General features: G+C 39.4%; 2 protein-coding genes across 16 annotated transcripts in view; one reads left to right on the top strand and one right to left on the bottom strand.

The window, feature by feature from the left end:
* The window catches only part of LOC309497328 (NACHT, LRR and PYD domains-containing protein 3-like), a 138,772-nt gene that overhangs the window by 104,280 nt on the left and 11,609 nt on the right, over positions 1 to 22,883 (bottom strand). For 4 of the 15 annotated variants that reach the window (XR_014205502.1, XR_014205503.1, XR_014205504.1 and 1 more), the window contains exons 2-11: positions 9,805 to 10,080; positions 8,619 to 8,681; positions 6,052 to 7,864; positions 5,621 to 5,794; positions 5,344 to 5,517; positions 5,071 to 5,244; positions 4,793 to 4,966; positions 4,516 to 4,689; positions 4,235 to 4,408; positions 272 to 4,130 (exon numbers count right to left, since the gene is read on the bottom strand). Coding sequence is in view for 8 of the 15 variants with exons in the window: in XM_082167535.1 (XP_082023661.1) it covers positions 3,957 to 4,130; positions 4,235 to 4,408; positions 4,516 to 4,689; positions 4,793 to 4,966; positions 5,071 to 5,244; positions 5,344 to 5,517; positions 5,621 to 5,794; positions 6,052 to 7,864; positions 8,619 to 8,681; positions 9,805 to 10,060 (3,350 nt within the window). In the remaining 7 variants the exon portion in view is untranslated. The remainder of the gene's footprint in view (positions 1 to 271; positions 4,131 to 4,234; positions 4,409 to 4,515; positions 4,690 to 4,792; positions 4,967 to 5,070; positions 5,245 to 5,343; positions 5,518 to 5,620; positions 5,795 to 6,051; positions 7,865 to 8,618; positions 8,682 to 9,804; positions 10,081 to 22,883) is intronic. The other 11 variants (XR_014205506.1, XR_014205507.1, XM_082167535.1 and 8 more) reach the window with 9 other exon arrangements.
* Positions 10,103 to 18,908, top strand: LOC309497425 (uncharacterized protein). Its single transcript, XM_082167708.1, has 2 exons — positions 10,103 to 13,646; positions 14,591 to 18,908. The coding sequence occupies exon 2, from the start codon at positions 16,009 to 16,011 to the stop codon at positions 16,897 to 16,899; it is 891 nt and encodes a 296-aa protein (XP_082023834.1). The 5' UTR covers positions 10,103 to 13,646; positions 14,591 to 16,008; the 3' UTR covers positions 16,900 to 18,908.

Here is a 22,883-nt window from a genome sequence, read left to right as displayed (position 1 = left end):
CAAACAGGACTGTAGCTTGCTTCTAGCATGAGTAACTCAAGTGAGAATCCGACAAGGAAAGAAGCAGAAACAGACAGAGAAATAGGGACCTAATCAGAGGGGAGAGGGAACAGGTGGGAAGAGAGTAAACGAGGTAGTTAGAGAAGATGAGGAACAGCTGGAGGAAGGGAGAAGGGAAAGAAACAGTAACTCCAAAACCCCAGCAGAGGGAGACAGAGAAGAGAGAAAGATCAAGAACAAGACAACATGACAAGACATGACAATACATGACACTTGCAGACTTGGAGGAGTTCCGTTTTCTCTCTCTCTCTCTCTCTCTCACACACACACGACTTGCATTTATGTTGTTAATAAATAACAATACATTTTTGTTGTACCAGCAATATCTTTTTTACCATCAAGTTTTGGTTTTCACTGTAGAAATCTCAAATGTCATGATTATTTGCCAATGCAAGAGAGTACCGGCACCTTTTTTCCCCCACTTCAAGCACTGATTAAACTTAACAACAGATACATAAACATATTGATTTGAATGCACTGACACTATTGTATGAGAACTGAACTGGATGATGACATCACTGTTTTCTTCAGAGCTTTATAACTGCATTATAACTATACTATAGTAAAGTGCTATAGAAATAAAAGTGACAATAAAACAATAATAATAATAAGACAATATTGAACAGACTTACCTGAACTATGAGGTCTGGGAGGTCAGCAATCATGTGGGAGAGCCCCTCTTTCAGTGCCAAGATTTTGGCCATCAGGATTTCAAGGGTAGGTTGAAGGGTGCCATAGAAACAGTCATCTTCACCTTGAAGTATGCCATTCAGACAGGCTTCAGGGCTGGGTTTCCCGAAACCTTCTTAACGCTACGTCGTTCTTAAGTTACACCTTAAGCTGTACCTTATCGTTAATACGTGTTTCCCGAAACGTTCTTAGTTAAGTATATCTTCTGTGAGTCATACGTTCGGAAGGTTGGTCTGGACCACTCTTAGCTTTACCTTATCACTGTTGCAGGTCTATACGAATATAATTCTGAAGTTTTAATACACCCAGACAGTGTTCAATTAGGCTAATTCAAGTGTTTTCATGCAAATAATAAAAATGTCATTATACGGATTGCTGTTAGATTTTTTATTATATTATCCAAAGGTACATCAGCTGCCGAACCATTAAAGGCTTAATAGTCTGTTTAAAGGGAATGATTGTGGTGGGGAGTTTGCTCAAACTATGGCAGCGATACAGCGAATAGTTGTTCTAAAAGACGACGCCGTCCGCGGAGCGCTTTCAAAGGCCAGTGAAAACATTCTGTCAGTTAAGTCCAATTTGGACGCTAATTGTTTATCATGGGCTCGTACGGTATTTTAAACATTTACAGGGGTAAGTGATTTTATTGCCGTCCGAATCCATAATGTCAGTGTTTTTTCTCACGCGACCCGCGTAAAAATCCCTGGCCAAATTGTTTTTTGACAAACAGGTCGTGCGGGAATTTAATTGCTGTCTGAATCCACATCTCTGAGTTTACAAGAAGAGATTCAAAATTCACTGTTTAAATCCTTTTTGATCACTTCCGAGTGCTGTATGCAAGATTTCAACTATTTCTGAAGTGCTTCTTTTATAAAGAACACAGCTTTCTCGCATAACTCAGTGAAGCAGCCCCTGCACGAGAGAATAATTGATTCTCGAGCCATAGATATCAACCAATTCAGCACCATCGCCACGGACAGCACAGGGTAACGTCGAACCTATAAGAAGGTATATCTTAAGCAGCTTCCTAAGGTATAGTTCGGGGAACACGCCTAGTAATGGTATACCTTTAGTTAAGTTATACCTTAAGAGTCTTCGTAGCGCTAAGAGACAACGTTATCAGGAAACCCAGCCCAGAACCTTGTAGTATTCTTTAAGGAACTGGTACTCTCTCTCTCTGTAATGCATCTGATGTCCAGGCGAGTGCAAAGTTGATTGATGACCACTAAGGGGATTGTCTGTGACTCTGCTAAGTGCATCATGAAACGAGTTCCACCTTGTAGTTGAAGGGACCAGCAGCTTTCTTTTGCTGAATTCCTCCAGGCTCTCTGATGCCACTGTTGATCGACTAACTTTTGACCACAAGGCTGAACACTTTCCAGTTGCACTCCTGTACACTGTTTTGCAATCTGTCTTTGCCGTCACAAATTTAACTACGTCGTTCGAGCATATAAGGTTAAGGGTGTGGGATGCAGATCGGTGATGTGGAGGGAGAACATACCTTTCGCTGGTCTCATTGTCATCCCGTAAAACTTTGTGGAAGTCCGTAAAGATGACCTCGTCTTCATTATTCTCTGCCTCATCATCATCATCATCAGTTTGAAACATTCTGAATGCTTTTACAAAGTTTGCGCCATTGTCCGTGACAGTGGCAGTAATCTTACTACAAAGAGCAAATGTGCTGTGAATTTGCTCTATCTCCGCTGCGATGGCATCGTACGTGTGTCTCCCACGAAATCGTCTGCAGGGGATTGTGGCTTTTTGGTGATGCAGAGTAGCAGGATTGATCCAGTGTACAGTAATTCCCAGAAAACTTTTATTCTGAGCAGTCCATAGATCTGCAGTAGTGGAAACATATTCCAAGTCGGCAAAAGTTTTCTTCAGGTCTGTCTCCATTTCCATATATGCCTTGCCCAAAAATCTTGTAAAGGTTTTGCGATCGGGCAGACTGGCCTTTTCCCTGTCACAGAGATTTTGCTGATGATATTACGAAATGTGGGTGCCTCCACAGTGGACAGTGGCTGCATCTCCTCAACAATAAAAGCAGCAACAAATTTGTTGAGTTCAGTCAAACTAATAATTTTACCTGATGGTGAACGTGAACTGAAGTGCAGGTATCATTCGGCTCTCTCTCTTCCAACTCTGTAGTGCTGTGCTTTGCATGCAGATGTTTTTTTTTTATTTGAAGGGGTGTATTTTGCAGTTGACAAGAGTTTTTCACTGACACATCATTTACACTTAACGATTATTCCCTTCTCCTTTTCTTCGACGATTTCAAAATAATGAAAATACTTCCATTGCAGTAATGTAAGGCTCTGGCCAGCCATCTCTGTTTCTGACTAGCGTCACATATGAGTGCGCAATTCTACGTGACTACATTCATTTTAATTCAGTACTTAATTTTTTTAATGCAAATAAATTATACTGAAAAGTAACTCACATTAGTTTTAAAAAAAAGTAACTTAAATATTAATGTGTACATTTATAAAATAATGCATTACTTTACTCGTTACTTTACCAGAAAAGTAATATTATTACGTGACGCACGTTACTTGTAACGCGTTACCCCCAACACTGGATGTCACATTCTGTGACGAAATCATTATAAAATAATTTATTGTGATAGCATAAATATAGCCAGAGCAGAAAATTCCAGTTCTTTTACTTTTGTAACTCTTATTTGCTGTCTCATAGTTTTGAGATTCATGTGTTCACACATACACACACACACACGTAAATGATTTGTGTATTTGGCATGCTGTCCAAGGGGAAGGCTCTGAGCTCGAAATTTGACCAGAACGCAGAGTACCCCCACCCCCCACATCCTAGGCTGGGATAGGAATAATTAGGAGTGAGGAGATGGAGGGATGCTGAAAACTGTTGTAGGACAGAGGTAAGCACTGAACATAAACTCCTGCGTTTTCTAGCGACAAGTGGATTCTGACTAACTTAAATGCCTCTGATTGGCCATTGCATTCAAGAAATCAACAGATATGTCTGTGATTGGCTACATTGCTCAACGCTGCAAAAACATGGTAGAAATAGAAACCTTTGACACAAACACAAATATGTACAAGAGATACTAAATATGTTTCGCCAAATCAGATGGGGACCCCTAATTCCCTGGGGTCCTAAGCGGCCACTTATCTCACTTATTGGTTAAGTCTGCACCTGATTATAGCATAGTTCATTTTAAAACCATTTACCTCAGTATCTCCAGCTGACAGTTTAGAATTTTCAGTCCATCAGAAAGAAGCTTCACTCCAGAATCCTGCAGGTCATTGTTACTCAGGTCCAGCTCTCTCAGGACAGAGTTTAAGGATTGTAGAGCTGAAGACAAACTCTCACAACACTGAGCAGTGAGATTACATGTGGTAAATCTGAAGAAGAAAAACACAATGTAATTGAATATAGAATAAATCTCAGCAGTGTAATTTTTTTTATAATTAACTTGTTGCAAAAAATAAAGTATTTGAACTCAAACCTCAGTATCTCCAGCTGACAGTTTGGACTCTTCAGTCTATCAGAAAGAAGCTTCACTCCAGAATCCTGCAGGTCATTGTTACTCAGATCCAGCTCTCTCAGGACAGAGTTTGAGGATTGAAAAACTAAAGACAAATTCTCACAACACTGAGCAGTGAGATTACATGTGGTAAATCTGAGGAAAAACACAATGTAATTGAATATAGAATCTTAGCAGTGTGATTTTTTTTAAATAATGAACTTGTTAAAAAAAAAAAAAAAAGAAAGTGTTTGAATTCAAACCTCAGTATCTTCAACTGACAGTTTGGACTCTTCAGTCCATCAGAAAGAAGCTTCACTCCAGAATCCTGCAGGCCATTGTTACTCAGGTCCAGCTCTCTCAGGACAGAGGTTGAGGATTGAAAAACTGAAGACAAATTCTCACAACACTGAGCAGTGAGATTACATTTTGAAATTCTGAAGAAGAACAACACAATGTAATTGCATACAGAATAAATCTTAACAGTGTGTTTAAAAAAAACAATTAACATTGCAAAAAATAAAGTATTTGAACTCAAACCTCAGTATCTTCAGCTGACAGTTTGGACTCTTCAATCCATCAGAAAGAAGCTTCACTCCAGAATCCTGCAGGTCATTGTTACTCAGGTCCAGCTCTCCCAGGACAGAGTTTGAGGATTGAAGAACTGAAGACAGATTCTCACAACAATGAGCAGTGAGATAACATGATGAAAATCTGAAGAAGAAAAACAATGTAACTGCATACAGAATAAATCTTAGCAGTGTAATTTTTTTAAATAATTAACTTATTGCAAAAAAATCAAGTATTTGAACTCAAACCTCAGTATCTCCAGCTGACAGTTTGGACTCTTCAATCTATCAGAAAGAAGCTTCACTCCAGAATCCTGCAGGTCATTGTTACTCAGGTCCAGCTCTCTCAGGACACAGTTTGAGGATTGTAGAGCTGAAGACAAACTCTCACAACACTGAGCAGTGAGATAACATGATGAAAATCTGAAGAAGAAAAACAATGTAAATGCATAGAGAATAAATATTAGCAGTGTATTTTTTTGCAATAAGTTATTTTAAAAAATCAAGTATTTGAACTCAAACCTCAGTATCTCTAGCTGACAGTTAGGACTCTTCAGTCCATCAGAAAGAAGCTCGACTCCAGAATCCTGCAGGCCATTGTTACTCAGATCCAGCTCTCTCAGAACAGAGTTTGAGGATTGAAGAACTGAAGACAAATCCTCACAACAGTGAGCAGTGAGATTACATGTGGAAAATCTGAAGAAGAAAAACACAATGTAATTGCATACAGAATAAATCTTAGCAGTGTGATTTTTTAAATAATTAACTTATTGCAAAAATAAAGTAGTTGAACTCAAACCTCAGTATCTCCAGCTGACAGTTTGAACTCTTCAGTCCATCAGAAAGAAGCTTCACTCCAGAATCCTGCAGGTCATTGTTACTCAGGTCCAGCTCTCTCAGGACAGAGGTTGAGGATTGAAAGACTGTAGACAAATTCTCACAACACTGAGCAGTGAGATTACAGCACTGTAGCCTGTACAGAGAACAAAACACAGCAACAGTAATGCTTATTATCTAGCATTTATATTCTGGAGCCTGAAAAAAAACTTTAACTGTAGTGATGTAAGCAAAGATAAAACAATTTATATAGTATACATATTTATATTATCACACTCATTACATTTATTAACTTTTCTAAACAGTCTAGGCCAACAAGTAACCCATGTAAAATGAAGACCCAATTACAAAAGACTAACAGTGTATATAAATGAATGCAAAGGAGACGCTTACAGTGCTCTTCTGGTGTTTTTTACCACTGGCAGAAATCTCATCAGTGCTTCATTAGATCTTCTGTATTTCTGCAGTTCAAACGCCTCTTGAGCCTCTTCTGACATGAGAAGCACAAACACCAGACCAGACCACTGACCAGAGGAGAGATTCTTTGCTGAAAGATTTCCTGAGCTAAGAATCTTCTGTATTTCCTCTACAAAGTCATCTTTCAGTTCACTCAGACAGTGGAAGAGATTGATGGTCCTCTCTATTGATTCCTCCTTTTCTATTGTCTTTTTGATATAGTCAACAGTGTCTTCAACATTCTCTGTTTTGAGTTCCAGTCTTGGCAGTAGTTCCTTTAGGTCACTCTGATTGGACTCCAGTGAGAGACCCAGGAGGAACCTGAGGAAAAGATCCAGATGTCCATTCTCACTTTGTAAAGCCTTGTTGACTGCAGCCTTATGAAGCTGAAACTGAGGCTTTTTGGACAGTTTCCATGTCAGTTTTTCTTTCCATGTTAGTTTTCCTTTCCAGGATTGAAGAAATAGGTCCGCTTTCTCATCTTTGCCCATCAAAAACACATAGAGAGCAGCAAGGAATTCCTGGACGCTGAGATGTACAAAGCTGAAAACACTTCTTGCTGCTACCTTTTCCTCCTGAAAGATCTGAGTGCATAACCCAGAGAACACAGACACTTCACTGACATCTAGTCCACATTCCTCAAGATCTTCTTTGTAGAAAATCAGATGTCCTTTCTCCAGCTTTTGAAAGGCCAGTTTCCCAAGCTTCAGAATAATCTGATCAAAAGACCTTGTATTGTCTTTAGGTTTAGGACTGTATTTTGTCTTCATTTGTTGCTGCTGAGTAAGAAAGAAGTTTATGTACATTCCTGTAAGAGTTGTGGGAGTTTGGTAATTGCTCTCTTGAGCCAGTAGAGGCTGAAGAACAGTGAGAGAGATCCAGCAGAAGACAGGGATATGGCACATGATATAGAGACTCCTGGATTTCTTGATGTGACTGATGAGATTTCTAGCAACCTCAGGTCTGCTGTTTTTGTTGAAGTATTGCTCTTTCTGCTCATCATTAAATCCTCGCACCTCTGTCACTTGATCAATGTAGTCACGGGGTATCAGACTGGCTGCTGCTGGTCTGGATGTGATCCAGATGAGAGCAGAGGGAAGCAGATGTCTCTTGATCAGGCTTGTAACTATCTTGCTCACTGTTGTTATTTTGTGAACATCTTTAATTCTGTCACCCTCTTTAAATATCAAAGGGAAGCGACATTCATCCAGCCCATCAAAGATGAACAAAACTTTACCATCACCTTGAGGAAGAGAAGGCAGTTCTTCAGTACCATTAAAGACATATTCCTGAAGCAGTCCCATGAGACTGCAATCGTTTGTGATCAAATTTAGCTCACGGAATGGCAGAGGTAAAATTAAGTCTATATCCTGATTTTCTTTTCCTTCAGCCCAGTCAAGGATGAATTTATTGACAGAGACTGTTTTTCCCACTCCTGCGATACCTATCGTCAGCAACTTTCTGTTTTGTTGACCTTCATGGACTTTGAAAATGTTATTGCAATGGATTGGTTTGTCTTTGGCATCAAATAGTTTGAGATTCAATTCAAACTGTCTCACCTCGTGTTCATTCACTCTTCCTCCAGTCTCATTCTCCACCACATATAAATCAATGTAGATATCATCCAGGTTTTTCTGATGACCCGTCTGTGAATTACCAACCAATATCCGCTTGTACTCCTGTTTAAATTTGTCCTTCAGTCTAAGGCTAATCTCATGAAGAGCAGCTTTACTGTGTTCTGCAGCTGAGCCTTTGAGAAAGAGGAGAAAAGTCAGCATAGAGCAAAGGATCAATTTGAATAAAATTATAATAAAATCTTAAAATAAATTCTAACCTGGCCTTTGATTTCTATTACAAAAAAAAAACAAGCGTACATGTATGGTAACTTGAACATGGTGCTTCCAATACATTAAAATTAATCACACTCATCTTTCAAGTGTTTACATGCACTATCTTACAGAGATTATGTTGAAACTCATGTCGTCACATGAATACCTTATATATCATAATCAATTTATTAACTTTATTTCACGCTAATGATATATAGATATAAATATATTTATTTTAGCTTGAAATAAGGTTGTTACAATTTATACATTTTTTGATACCAGTGAGATTCTCACCAGTTTTGATGTACTAGCCTAACTAAAGCTAGTAAAAATGTTCCCGGCTCTCAGACAAAGTGAGACTATTGAATTGAGTTCTCAATTGTTTTGCTAGGCATAAAAACTCATGAAAAAGATACACTTTCATGAGGGCACATCACTACAACTTCACGTGTTACCGCAATAGTGATAATCCGAATCTCTACCCGTTGATGGTATACCATTCATGCCTAAAAACTTGGTTTCAATTAAAACATTTCTGAATATTTTTTTAATTTCTATTTCTAGAGTGTTTACTGGATTGTTACAATTTGACTCAGATCATGTTTAAGCCATGCTGACTAAAGTCATTAAAAGTTATTTGTTTTCTTCTACTTAGAATTAACTACTTTAATTTACCCCAGCTCTGTTTTGATTCAGCTCCAACAGGGACAGATGCCTTCATATTGCTATCAGCCTGATCTGTGTGTGTGTGTGTGTGTGTGTGTGTGTGTGTGTGTGTGTGTGTGTGTGTGTGTGTGTGTGTGTGTGTGTGTGTGTGTGTGTGTGACAAAGAGAGAGAGAGAGAGAGAGAGAGATATGATCACACACTGGGAAATATAAATCACACAAACAAATCAGCAAAGTAAAGAGAAAAATTTAAGTCAAACCATCAAAGTCAATCACATCAAAGTCACTAGCCGCGTTTCCACTGTCGGGCCAGGGCCGGGCTGTGCTAGTGCGTGCCAGGGCCAGTCACGTTTCCACTGTCACTTCCGGGGCTTGATCGGGGCTTACTCTGGGCCAACGGCCAGGATTTCTGGCCCATCGAATACCTTGGGCCAGCTCGGGCTAGAGGCGTGGTCAAGGTAAAAGGCGGAGTTTATCGGTGTTAGGGAAAGTTATGGTCTGCGGCAAGATGCACATTTCACTTTTTTATATCGCGAAAATTAAACGCTGCTCGAAATGGAGAATCGCCTGTACTGGTCTGTCGAAGATACCAAAGCTCTTCTGAGCATTTGGGCAGAAGAAAGGGTACAACGTCAATTTGACGGCGTGTGCAGAAACGAGGACGTTATAAAATACATCGTTGCTGAACTTGCTAAGCTAAGCATTCAGCGAACAACGTTGAACAACAATAAAACAATAAAAAAGTTGTGGGCGCAGTACAAGGCGATTAAAGCGCACAATGGACAAAGCGGTGCCCAGAGAAGGAACTTTTCATGGTTCGACTTGATGGACGGTGTGCTGGGTCACCGTCCCTCTGTTAGTGGAGAGACAAGTCGGGACACTATGGCAGCCGCGGACAGTGAGTTAATACATGCTATCTTCTTAAAATCTAAGTTTTCTAACTTCCTAACTTCCTGCCTGAATGAACATCATAATTCCCGCTGAAATGGGTGGGGTTGTATGACGTTTGATCCAGGAAGGCGTGTTAAGGGCGGGGTTTAGGGCAGCGCTGCAGGGCTAATGGCCCGGCAGTGAAAACGCAAGCCCGGTGCTTGAGGCCCGAGGCCACTGGCCCGGCTCGGCTCGCTGTTAGCCCTAGCCCGGCCCTGGTCCTGGCCCGACAGTGGAAACGTGGCTACTGTGAATTAAATGTTACCTTGCTTGTGTTTGTTCTCCAGCTGCTTAGCCAGTTCATTCTGGTTCATCTTCCTCAGGATCTCCACCGTGATTTTCACAGCTTCTTCTGGTCCAAAACGTGCTACCATCTTATCCACAGTTTTTAATATATTTGCATTCTCCATTTCAGAATTTGATATATGCTTATCATTTTTTAAGTGCCATTGAAACCGCTCCAGATCATCTTTTACCAGGTCCATCAGTGAGTTCATGAGCAGATCTTTAACAGACGCCATCGTCCTTCACAGCTTCACAGCTGAAAGACAAGAATAAAAAGATATTTATTTGTTTCACTCTTAACATGTGGACCTAAGCACTCGAATGTTCCCACGGCGGTAAAATTGCAGGTGTGTATTTGCTGCCTTTTACCGCTAAGATGCGCTACAATCACAGACTTTGAAAAGTGTCAGTTTATTCTCTCTATTGCCTAATCTGACGCGGCTCGTTGAGAACTGGCCAGCAGATAAATTCAGGTGAAACATTATAGTTAAACAAATTCATAATCCCAATACTGAAATCACAGTACAAATTTAGAACTGAAACAATTGTAGGCGTCTATTATTGCATCAAATATAAGCAAAGTAGGCTAAACATTAACATTGTGTGCCCAGTTTTTCTATAGGCTAATTTAGAAAGGCTATGCATGTAAAGGTTATGTGTCTTATACTTCATGTTATTTCCATTTCTTAGTAGGCCTAGATTTATGAACTGAAACAAAACCATGAAATAATTTAAACTAAATGATCGTAAAATTATAACATTGATCAGGACTTGCTAACTGATGTTAGTCGGCAGCATTTGTGTTTTAGCATTCTTTATTCAGAATTAAATCGGCGCACAGTAGGTTGTTTTGATTAGCATAATTTTCTTTAAGAAGTAATAAAAACATTCAACATATACATTGCAATATGTTCAGGATTTGAACCTGTGTCATCAAAATGATTGAATCCGAAGTTCTACCACTCAACCACGAATTTACTAGAAAGCCCAGAAGTTCGGTTGTCCAGCGCGTTCTTCATTCGTCTCATTGCTCAATAGAATAGTTAAAATAATCAGCGTCATTGCACCTAATTTATTTTCATTGACTGCGAGATAGGCCTAATGGTCTTTTGGTGTATTTTTTGTTTGTTATCGCGCTTCTCCCCCGAGGAATAGGCTTCTGTTGCTCACCGACGTCTACAATCTTCCAAATTTTCCAAATTGACAGAGTGTGTTAAAGATATAAAAGATTGGATGACGCGTAATTTTCTTTTATTAAATCCAGACAAGACAGAGGTAATACTTATCGGTTCAAAAAACCGCCCACAAAACCTCACACAATACAACTTTAACATCATAGGATGTCCTTTTACTTTATCCTCTACAGTAAAAGACCTGGGTGTTATACTCGATTGCAACCTGTCTTTTGAAAATCATATTTCATATGTTACAAAAACAGCCTTTTTCCACCTTAGAAACATTGCTAAGCTACGTAAAATGCTATCAGTTTCTGATGCAGAAAAGTTAGTTCATGCATTCATGACCTCGAGACTGGATTACTGTAATGCTTTATTAGCTGGTTGTCCTGCATCCTCAATAAACAAGCTACAGTTAGTCCAAAATGCCGCCGCTAGAGTTCTTACGAGATCAAGAAAATATGATCATATAACACCGATTTTATCATCACTGCATTGGTTACCTATAAAGTTCCGTATTAATTACAAGGTATTGCTACTGACTTATAAAGCCCTAAACGGCTTAGCTCCAGTCTATTTAACGGATCTTCTATCGCCCTATAATCCATCGCGCTCTTTAAGATCACTAAATTCAAGGCTTTTGGTCATACCTAGGATATCCAGAACCACCAAAGGAGGGAGAGCATTTTCACATTTGGCTCCAAAACTCTGGAATAGTCTTCCTGATACTGTTCGTTGCTCAGACTCGCTCTCCCAGTTTAAAACTAGATTAAAGTCGCATCTCTTCAGCCAGGCATTCATATAATCCTACAGTTCAAACTACAATCCGGCCTCTAGCTCATAAATGCCAGAGGAGAACTGGCCCCCGACTGAGCCTGGGTTCTCCCAAGTTTTTTTTTTTCTCCATTAGGTCACCTGATGGAGTTTTAGGACACCATTAGGTCACTTGATGGAGTTTTTCGGTTCCTTGCCACTGTTGCCTTTGGCTTGCTCAGTTGGGGATATTTAATTTAATTTTATCAATCAATAAATTCCTCTTGAAACAAACTTTGTTGTATTATTTTAATTTAATACTGTGAAGCTGCTTTGATACAATCTGTATTGTGAAAAGCGCTATACAAATAAACTTGACTTGACTTGACAATGTGAAATATAGGCTATATTGTTGTCGTCTCTATTTTTAACTTTTGATTCTATTTTTCTGTTCTAAAAGTTTGTTTTATTCATTTTAAAATGTACTTTTACATATTTAATTTATGCTTTCGTTAAATTTAACCAATTCTGTTGTAGCCTAATAGGCATATTTAAAAAAAATATATATATATTTTTTTTTGTTCTAAAAGTTTGTTCTATTCTGTTTTTTTGTTGTTGTTGTTGTTTTTGTTTTTTTTACATATGTTATCAGTCTCATTCTTGTTGAAATCATGAAAAAAGTTTTTTTTACAAGACCTTGTGCTGAGTGTTTAAAAAAAAAAACACATAGGCTACGAACAGAGATATTATAGTTCACCATTCGTTATATTACACAAATAATAGTCTATATTTATGTATCATTTGTTTAAACAACATTAACCAAGTTTTCTTTATTTATTTAACAATAAAATTGTTACTTTATAACATGCAGTTTCATCTACACCAAATATTAGGTTGTTTCATTATTGTACAGCAAATGTCAATAGCTCTTTTTTTATTTTTCATGTTTGTTGTAGGCTTATTTGGAAATGACCATAGTTGTAGTATTTCATCCTTACTGTTAATTGACATTAACCCCACTTATGTTTCAAAATGCAGAAATTGCTGCTCCTTTGCAAAATGTCCATTTGCGCCACCTGGCGGTCATTTCACGAACATCTTTGAAATGCTATTGGTTTATTTTTGTTGCAGTGACTTTGACACGACAGCTAGCGCGGCGGTAATAGGCATTCTGGTCGACTACTGTATGCAGAAGTTGAAGTTGGCATTATATTAATCTAAAAATGCACTGCAGCTAAAGCCAAATGTCTGACCATGTTACATTTCAAATCTGAAGATAAGTCTTAAACTGAGTTTTATTAAATGTTTTTCAAGATCATTTCATGTGATTTTATTTTGAGAAGACTCTACAATGCTAACTGATGTTTATTGTCATTTTCTAAGCATCCATTCAGTCTACTGTCTCTATTGTTTTGTGATGCAAACTGCCCCATTCAGTTTTAGTCTCTCCTGCACAGATTCACACCTCTCCGGTTATGCCTGGTTATGGCTCTAAGTATTATTTTCTTTTGTCTTTATTATAATTACTAACGGCTGTCTATTCACGCTTTCAATCCCTAATTTCTTTGTTCAAAGTTCTCACTTCACATTTGATACTGTATCAAATGCCCTTGTTGAAAAAATAAACATTTCAGTGAGTTTTACAGTTCAAAATTATTCATAAAAATAACATTGCTCAGCTAGGTGGCAGGTGCATCTTAGGGCTCGATAGCATGTTAGCTTAGCACACCATCAATACACGACAATTTCTGAGATTAAAACCACGGTTTTGCTCCAATCTTACATTATAACGCAAGTCAAGTGTTTTAAATAACCCTCTGTGATCTGATTTGGCTTTGGATCAAAAAATCAGACAGAAATATATTATTTTATAGTATTTTGCACAACGATAAAGGCAGGGCTGCCAACTTTTGAGTTTAGCTTGGAGTGAGATTTTTGTTGGGGGGGGGGGGGGGGGGGGTTTATGTAAAAACAAATATTGCATCACAATTGATTGTCAAAACATTTGGTAACTAAATAGAATTTTATGAAGTTTAGTGACAACATGTTACAATGTTTACATTGTACAATGACTGGTAGGATACAGTTTTTATTATTGCTTGACAAAAATTTCAAGATTTCAATTCCATTCTTGTGATTTGATTCCGATTTTGATTCAATATTGACTACTTTGGATACATGTTTATTTTAAATTTTATTTAAAAAAATAATCTCACCTAATGCTGTAAACATAGAGGGCCCAATCTGCTGGTATTATTAAAGGTTAAAAATAACAAATGAAATTAAATATAATTCAGTTTTTGTTATAATAACAATTATTTAATGACATAAGTAAAAATATAATAAATATGTAATATAGTGCTCAGCAAAATCTCCTCTCTAGCTATTTTTTCTATTCAATTAACATGCTATGGTCATTAAATGGCTTTCCTGAGGTAAATGTAACGTTATGTGACATAATTGTTCTCCTGCTATTATATATTGACCTCTTTCCGTGGTTGAAAAACACTAATTGGTCGATATTATGTATACTTTCGGTAAGTTGTACTGCATCTTTACATAAAAAAGTAACAGCTGATCGGTTCACGTGCACTTGAACTGAGGCGCTCAGCGATCTGTCACGTCACATTTACAAGCGCCAAACGTATTTTTTGTCTGAATTTCGTAATAAAATTGACGGAATCTAAGAGCTGATAATTAGTTTAATATTAGAAGTACCTCTTTGCTCCGCAATTTTTCTGTGCGTGAGAAAATGGATGTGTGGCGTGAGAGCGTGTGAAAAGTGTCAATTGCGTGAGTCTCACGCTCAATGCGTGAGAGTTGGCAGCCCTGATAAAGGCTATATCGATTAGCATGGCATTCTAAATATAATCTGTATTATAAATATAACCGACATGGCTTGAAGAACACAGATAAATCATATATTGTTGCATTAATTTTTATTGTCTCCAAAACATCTTTATCTGCATGTTATAGCAATCTCTGGAAGCTTTGTTTATGTCAGGGAGTTCCTGGAATGTCACATGATAATAATGGCTCTTCATCACATGTGCCATTTGTGGAATAAATGTGCATAGGGTGCCCTCAGACTGCCAGTGGGTATTGAAAACAGAGTACATCAGAGTATCCAGCGCTCAAAATGATTACATCGGCGCATTTTGGGTATAAATTCAATCAATATTATTCCCTTTCTAAAGAAATCTGACGTAAACCTATGAAAATCCATCAATATTTCTCCAAATGTGATTTTTTTTTAGCTAAAAGCCCTGAGGGACGCTGTTTTGTGAAGTGCTTTCATGACGACCGCACAGGAGTTTTTTTTTTCTGAATGGGAGCGGCTGACGCTCATAATTCATATTAAAGGTGTCGACTCATTTTTTCATTACATAATTCCTGACACAAATTAATACATAACTGTCACTATATTTTTCTCAGAATAAAATAGTGGTCAAATACTGAAGCTTGAGTCTTAGACCTTTTAAATTATGTATAGTTTATTAAACTATGTTTTACATCTGATATACACATTTAGAATAAATATGCCATTCTCATTAATGGAATTAAGCACTTCTTATACAAAATATTCTTATATTCTAATAAATATAATTTTTTGTAGTGGATGCAATGCTTTTGAATGCTTTTCCTGTGCTGTGTTTTAATCTTTTAACTACAGTGAGGATTGCTTAGTGCATGATAACAGCAGAACTCATGGTCTGAGAAAACAAGGCGGTTTTCATAAAAAATAGCTTTTGGCCAGTGGAAAAGATTGAGAAATTTTTTCTCTGTAATGTATTTTATACTATTTTGATTTATTCAAAAACAAGTCAAGGATAGGCTACTAAATTATTTTGAGCTACGAACATCTGTATCTCATATTTTCCTAATGTCTTGTACTATTAAACATGTTATAGCCTGGATTAATATGCAAATAATATGCAGATGATGTTATGCATAGTAAAACTAGGCGTTGTAAGCTTCATGTATGGTTATTTCAGGGATGAGACGGGGTGGAGATGCATGTGCGCACAATCTTCCGCTGACTGGGATTTATAAAAGGAATTTTGCGCAGTTCCTGGTGTGCGCATGGTTTTAGAAGTCTGAATATTTTTTGCCGTGCGCTATTTTTGGCTTTCGGACGCACATACACTTTTAGTAAGGATCCTGCGGCCAATATCTAATAGTGAGATGAAGGAGGCTAAATCCAAGAAAGGTGATTAACAGCGCATGTGAACAACTGGCCGAGAATCCATCATCTAATGAACACAAGCTGTGTTCAGGCGATGCCTGAGTCGGATCCACAGTTATCAGCTATGCTGAAATGGGCCGCCACGGCGGTCGGCTCGAGTGGAACCCTCCACCGTGTCCCGCTCAGTCGCGTTTGGCTGATTGGTTTCTCAGGGCCGACCGCTGCATCTGGATCAGGAGAGCCTCGTTTCCAGACAGAGCTAATAGAGCTTGCTTCCTCTCTGCATGCCATGGCGCCGTTACAAGTCTATCAGGCTAAAACACACATAGACATGCATGAGGGTAGTCTAGACCATGCGCTCATGAGTGAGCTCCGCACTGCAACAGACTTGGCATTCCGGAGCACAAGCGTTGCGGCCTGCGCTATCGGTCTATCAATGTCCACCTTGGTGGTTCAGGAACGCCACAGTTGGCTCAGCCTGGTTGATATGGTGGAAGCGGACAAGGTTAGACTCCTGGACTCCCCAATTTCCCAGGTTGGGTGGTTCGGCAAAGCAGCAGAGAACTGCACCGAACAGTTCTCTGCAGCTCAGGCGCAGTTGGAGGAGGTCCGACGTATCCTGCCCCGGTGGCCCGCTGAAACTATCACCCCGCCGCCGCCGTCCCTCCACCTGCACGTCGCCGAGGGCGCCCCCCTGCAGCCGCTCAGCCCTCTAGGACTCCGCAGCAGCCCAGGCCTCAGCGAAGAGCCAGCCGCAGGCAGGCCGCCCAGCCTGGATCAGACATTGTCAAACCAGGTGGCAAGAACAAGAAGCTTCCTTGATACAGGCCACCCAGGGTTGGGGGAAGGAGTTCTTCAGATGGTTTCTGTTCCACCGCTGGCTCCCCGGAGTCCAGTGGTTCCCAAAATATTAGACGATCGAATTCCTGGGCAGTCCTGGGTTCTAAGAGAGCCAGATTGATCTCGCAACCATCAATTCTCTCTTGTGTCGCCAGCCGGCAGACGGGTATTTCCCCAATTACGCCTTCTCCCGTACCCAATGCCGTACAGTGGAAACAGGTCGCTTTGTGCCATTCACATTCCTGGCCTGCTCAACTGTGCCGCCGACGAGCTCTCACGACAGCAGATAATCCCCGGAAAATGGAGACTCCATCCCCAGGCGGTTCAGCTGATTTGGGACCACTTCGGAGCCACACAGATCAATCTGTTTGCCTCTCTGGTCCCATTGCCAGTGGTTTTATTCCCTGACCGAGGGCCCTCTCGGCACGGAAGCACTGGCACACAGCTGGCCCCGGGGCCTTCGCAAATATGCGTTCCCCCAGTGAGCCTGATTGCACGAATTCTGTGCTAGGTCAGGGAGGAAGAGGAGCAGGTCTTATTGGCTCAACCGGACCTGGTTCTCCGAACTCGTGCTCCTTTCGTCAGCCCCTCTCTGGCCCATTCCTCTGAGGGAGGACCTTCTATCTCAGGGACGAGGAACCATACGGCACCCGCGTCCAGACCGCTGGATATTTCAGGTCTGATTTCAAGAGGTTCTAGGGGGTCTACCACAAGCAGTCATAGATACCATCGCCTCTGCGAGAGCACCCTCCACGACACATGCTTGCATTGAGGTGGAACCTGTTCGTCGATTGATGTTTCTCGAACCCCCCGAAATTTCTCGGCCGGGACTGTGCTTTCTTTTCTGCAAGAGGGGTTGGAGCGAAAAAAGTGTTTGTTGCCTCTATTGGCGCACATCACGATGCAGTGGATGGGAAATCCATAGGGAAGCACCTGCGCCTGACCTGATAGTCAGGTTCCTCAGGCGAGCGAGGAGATTGAATCCGCCTCGCGTCCCTTCCAGACCCTCTCGGGACTTATCTCTGGTGCTAACCGCACTGCAGAGACCTCCCATTGAGCCACTGCAGTCAGTGGAGTTAAAAATTCTGTCATCAAAGACAGTTCTTCTGCTTGCACTGGCCTCCATCATGGGTAAAGGACCTGCACGCTTTTTCGGTCGACGAATCGTGCCTGGAATTCAGCCAGCTAACTATCATATTATCTTGAGACCCCGGCCTGGATATGTGCCCAAGGTTCCTACCACTCCCTTTCGGGACCAGGTGGTGAACCTGCAAGCACTGCCCCTGGAGGAGGCAGACCCTGGCTTTGCTCTGTCCAGTCCATTCCTTGCAGATATATGTGGATCAGCTCTTCATCTCAGAATCAGAATTTATTTGTCATTGTATAAACATTGTAAAACATTGCCACAACGAAATTTAAAGTGCTACTCCTGGGGCATAGAAGAATACATTCATACACTCACTCACATCATAATCTCACACAGAACCATACCGACACATACACATAATAGGACAGGTCACATAGAGGCAGTATAAAAACAAAATCACAGTACTGAAAAGTGCAAAACAGGCAATATAATCATTTATCATGATAAGGTCCTATGTCTGTAAGTGAGTGTTTAAAGTTGTGATGGCTGTGGGGGAAAAGCTGTCTCTGAATCTGAATGTGCGGGTTCTGACAAACCTATAATGCCTTCCTGAGGGGAGTAACTAAAAGTGTTCATGGCCTGGGTGAGAGGAGTCCTTACCCAGCCAACACACCCATGTGGGGCCCAAACGGGCTGCAAATGGGCTGATATCCGGGGCCCACCTGGGCTACCCAACTGGGAACCCATCTAATTTTGGCCGCGGTTTCCGTGGTGGCCCCACATGTGTTAGCCCAGATGGGTTGATGATGGGCTCTTGATGGGCTCCATATCGGGCCCATATGGGTAACCTAGGTAGCACCCATTTAGGGCCTACAGGAGTCTGCCCACATGGGTTGATGATGGGACCCAGATAGGTCTTATCTAGGGCTCTTATGGGCCACAACGGGTATATATATGGGCTACCAGATTTGTCTGTTTGGGTTACCTTATTTTACAGTAAACCCCTAAATACAATCATTACATGTAATCCACTAAACTATACTAAAATGTTAAAGGTATTCAATGAACAGAAACCAGTAGTTCACTTTTAAAGTTACTTTATTAAGCAAGTACAAGTATCACAAAACAAGAAAAGAAAAAAGTAAAAGATATATATATATATATATATATATATATATATATATATATATATATATATATATGTTATATATGCATATCTGAAAAATTAACCATTTCACAAACAAAACAATAACCGTGCAGCTTCTCACTCCTCTGTTGTCGCTCTCCCAACGGCCCTTTGAAAAGAGAAAATAGATCAGTCAACCATTATGCCACTTTTTTAATTCCTTTTCACAGTTCAATCAGATGTGTCAGGTTAGCCTTTTGGTGCCCCAAATTAAGTGTATCTAGATAAGGGGTTTGCAAACCTGTCCTGGAACACCCCCAGCACTGCACATATTGGAGGCACAAAATGTACATTTTGACCAACTTTTACCACTTTTGAAGTAATTTCTAGAAATTAGTGTTGTAGTGCATTAAACCGTTATGCTGCCTCATAAGTCTGTCTGAAATCAGAATGGTTACTGCTCAAATAAATAAATAAATAAACTAAATCGGTTTTGTGAGGCACCATAGTGTGTAAACGCTGCCTGCTAAGTCGTTGCCTGATAGGGCAGCGAGGCAATGAGTCAGCTGCCTAAGTTTTCAGATGCAGACTTTGTACGTTTCCCTCATCTAATATACCTGATTCATCACATTAGCTCATTTATAGAAACTGCAAGATCTGAAGTGGGTGTGCAGTACTGAGGGTTCCCAGGACAAGTTAGAAAACCAAACATTTGCCCATCATTCATCCAACTCAAATATTGCTTATCACTTGACATGTAAGTAGTAGCAATTTTACAAAGTCTGCTCGCTCTAATGTTATGTTACAGAACATATTTCTCCTGTTTTACAACATTTGCACTGGCTCTTAGTTCAATTTTAAAAACTAAACAAGTTGGCTCCTTTATATCTTCTTCATACACTTCCTCCACTACATCCTAAGATCGGCTTCTGCACTTACAGTTGTTCTTCCACGCACTCGGACAACTTCCATGGGGTCACAAGCTTTTGGTTGTGCTGCTCCTGATGCCATCACTTCCTCTTCACTTCTTGTCACGTCTTCTTCTTCACGTCTGTACTATCCTGTATAAATAAAAGCAAGAAAACTCAATACAAAATAAGTAATGTACAAGATTTTCACTTTACAGTTCAATTAGTTGGGTAGAAAACAAAGTATACAACACAATCCATTCTAAAACACATTTTATGTATTCACACAAGCAATTCTTCAGAGCCCCAACATGGAATTGTAAAAAAAAAAATATTACTCCCATGTGTCAGTTACGATTACTATAATGATAAGGTCATGATTTCATCTTTAAAACAGATGAAGAAATCATCAAATTGTGGTGTTGAGCTGAGAGGGTTGTGGTCTGTTGCTCTTTGAATTAGATCTTTCAATGCAGGTTTATATTGTTTCAACAATTTGCCTGACCCCTGGGGGCTCCGTATATTTCTGATAATATTTGTGGAGAAACATTACACTGTTTTAATTCAGAATCCTAACCATACATTGTAGGCTACTAATTAAAAGTAATTTATTAAATCAAGTAAAATAAAAAATAACACAAAAGGCCAATGAATCTGTACCAGAAGTGATAGTGCAATGTAGCAGCTAAAGAATAATCCTCCATCAAATTGCCAGTAATCAGCTGGATCCTTGGCGAATCTGAATAGGGGGAAAGAAGAAATTATTCAATGAAAAGTCCTTAAAAAGCAGTATTTTCTTATATCATTCCTTTAAACAATCTTAAATTGTAAAAACGTTTGCCATTATAACATTCACACTACATGAACTGAGTGATGTCAAGGGCTGGGTAAAAAATATTGATTTCTCGATTTTAATTGATTCTCATTTTTACGAAACGATATCAGTTCTTAAATCCCAAAAATCGATTAGTCATCCTCATCCTGTTTTCAGTTGATGAATGAATGGAACATTGTAGCGCACATCCCATCCAATAAATCCAGCCCTAGTAATGTCATCTTTGAGACTGTTAGTTGTTACATGATTAAAAATGTAAACTTTAAGCATGGCAATCCCATCAGAAATCTGTATCATAGCAAGGGAAGCACACACCAGGGTATATTCAGGAATCATAGAGATGAATGTACTACCTTTTACTACCTTTTTTACCACCTCCACAATATTTTTTACTACCATCACGACATCAAGCAGCAGCCCTTTTTTGGGGGGTGTGGTGGGGTGGGCGGGGTATGTAAAGCACCACTTACTACTTACTATAAGGTATAAGTGTGACACTGTCACACCCATCATACATATTAGGTACACTAATGTTTAATTGTTATCATTAAGTATTGTCATTGTTATGGTTTTTTTGTAGTGTCGAGTTGAGTTTCAGTTGTCCTTATCTTAACCCTAGCCCTTGAGTTATCCTAACCATAGCCCTTAGCCCTAATAAGGTGAATAATGACCTTGGCACTTTGTCATTGCTATCAACTCCGACTCACTCAGGGCTCGACATTAAGCCTTTTCATGTGCTTGTCCTTTGGACAAGTAAATCTGTCATTCACTTGTCTGAGTGAAAAAGTTGCTTGTCCGGAATGTTTTTGGTGTGTGTGTGCTGTAAATATAATTTATTCTGAAGAAATATCCTCATCTGTGTTAAATCAGCTCTGATATATTTAAATCTGCATATGGTCATATCTGCACCTTTAAAGGGCCACCCCCACCCCCACCCCCCAAATCTTATTCAATGTATGCTTCATCTTTAGTTTTAAATTTTATCAATAGATTAAATTGGAATAGCCTAATAAGATAATATAGGGCTGTTGTTACCCTAGGAAGGGCTGATCAAATTAAATAATTTACACTGAAAATGTACAACTGCATTAAATAATGTTATGAATATGAGATCGTTTAAAATATTTTTGAATATACAAATAAGAAACGTTGGAAAGAATGATACTTTTAAACATGAAAGTAAACTGACAACGCCAGTAGGAGGCGTCAGGCGACCGTCTTAATGAGCGAGTCATTGAGTCATTCATTCAAACGATTCGTTCAAACAACTGATTCATTCAAGAATGAGACATGTTTATGAATGGGACATTGAATCTTTGACTCAGCCAATTCGTTCAAAACGCTGAATCATTCAGTAATGAAACACGGTTAAGTGTTGCTGTGAGATGCGTTACGGTTCTGCTGTGATCTTTGTTTGGAACTATTTTTGCTGCTGAAACAGAACAAAAACAGTCAATATTGTGTCTAAAATGTAAGTAACTTAATTTGAACTGTTTATTGAACTGTTGTATCAAAAGCAATGTCACATTTTCAGTCGTGATGGTACTCAAGAAAACAGCACTCGTCGTGTGAGGTTGCTAAACTGTATCATATGTTAAAAATATTAAAACACATTTTGAATTTTGGCACTGATAACGTTATGTTGTTAACTGAGTTTAAACTGAGTTTACATTTGTTTGGATTTCTCCTCGAGAGGCTGCGCGAGCCTCAACAGCGCAACCTTGTTACCGTCAGTAGCCTAATACATCCACTATCGATCGCAACTTACAATAAATATAAATACAATCAGAATCATTCTCTCATTTTAGTGATTCCCTAGTTATTTATACATTTTTTGTTATTGACGTTTAATCAGGATACTTGTCCGGTCGGGCAAGTAAAATTCTCTTTTACTTGTCCCTTCAAAAAATCCACTTGTCCCGGAAAAAGCGTTAATGTCGAGCCCGTCAGGTCCTGTTAGCACCGTATATATTTTTTAATTATGCTAGATGAAGTTAAAATATGGAGACACAAATATTAAAATGGAAACTCATATATTGAGGTGGTGATGAAAAATTTACTACCAAGTCAAATTGCGTTTGTTACCTTTTACTACCTTTCAAGGGCCTTAATTTTGGTTGATTATTTTTACTACTTTTACTACCGCGCG

The sequence above is a fragment of the Leuciscus leuciscus genome (genome assembly GCF_965113295.1).
Source record: "Leuciscus leuciscus genome assembly, chromosome: 4".
NCBI lineage: Eukaryota > Metazoa > Chordata > Actinopteri > Cypriniformes > Leuciscidae > Leuciscus > Leuciscus leuciscus.
The sequence above is the reverse complement of the archived record's forward strand: the minus strand, read 5'-3'. Positions and strand labels throughout refer to the sequence as shown.

Excerpts from the sequence above, each read along its gene's own strand:
- LOC309497425 (XM_082167708.1), top strand. The coding sequence starts at position 16,009 with ATGAACACAAGCTGTGTTCAGGCGATGCCTGAGTCGGATCCACAGTTA.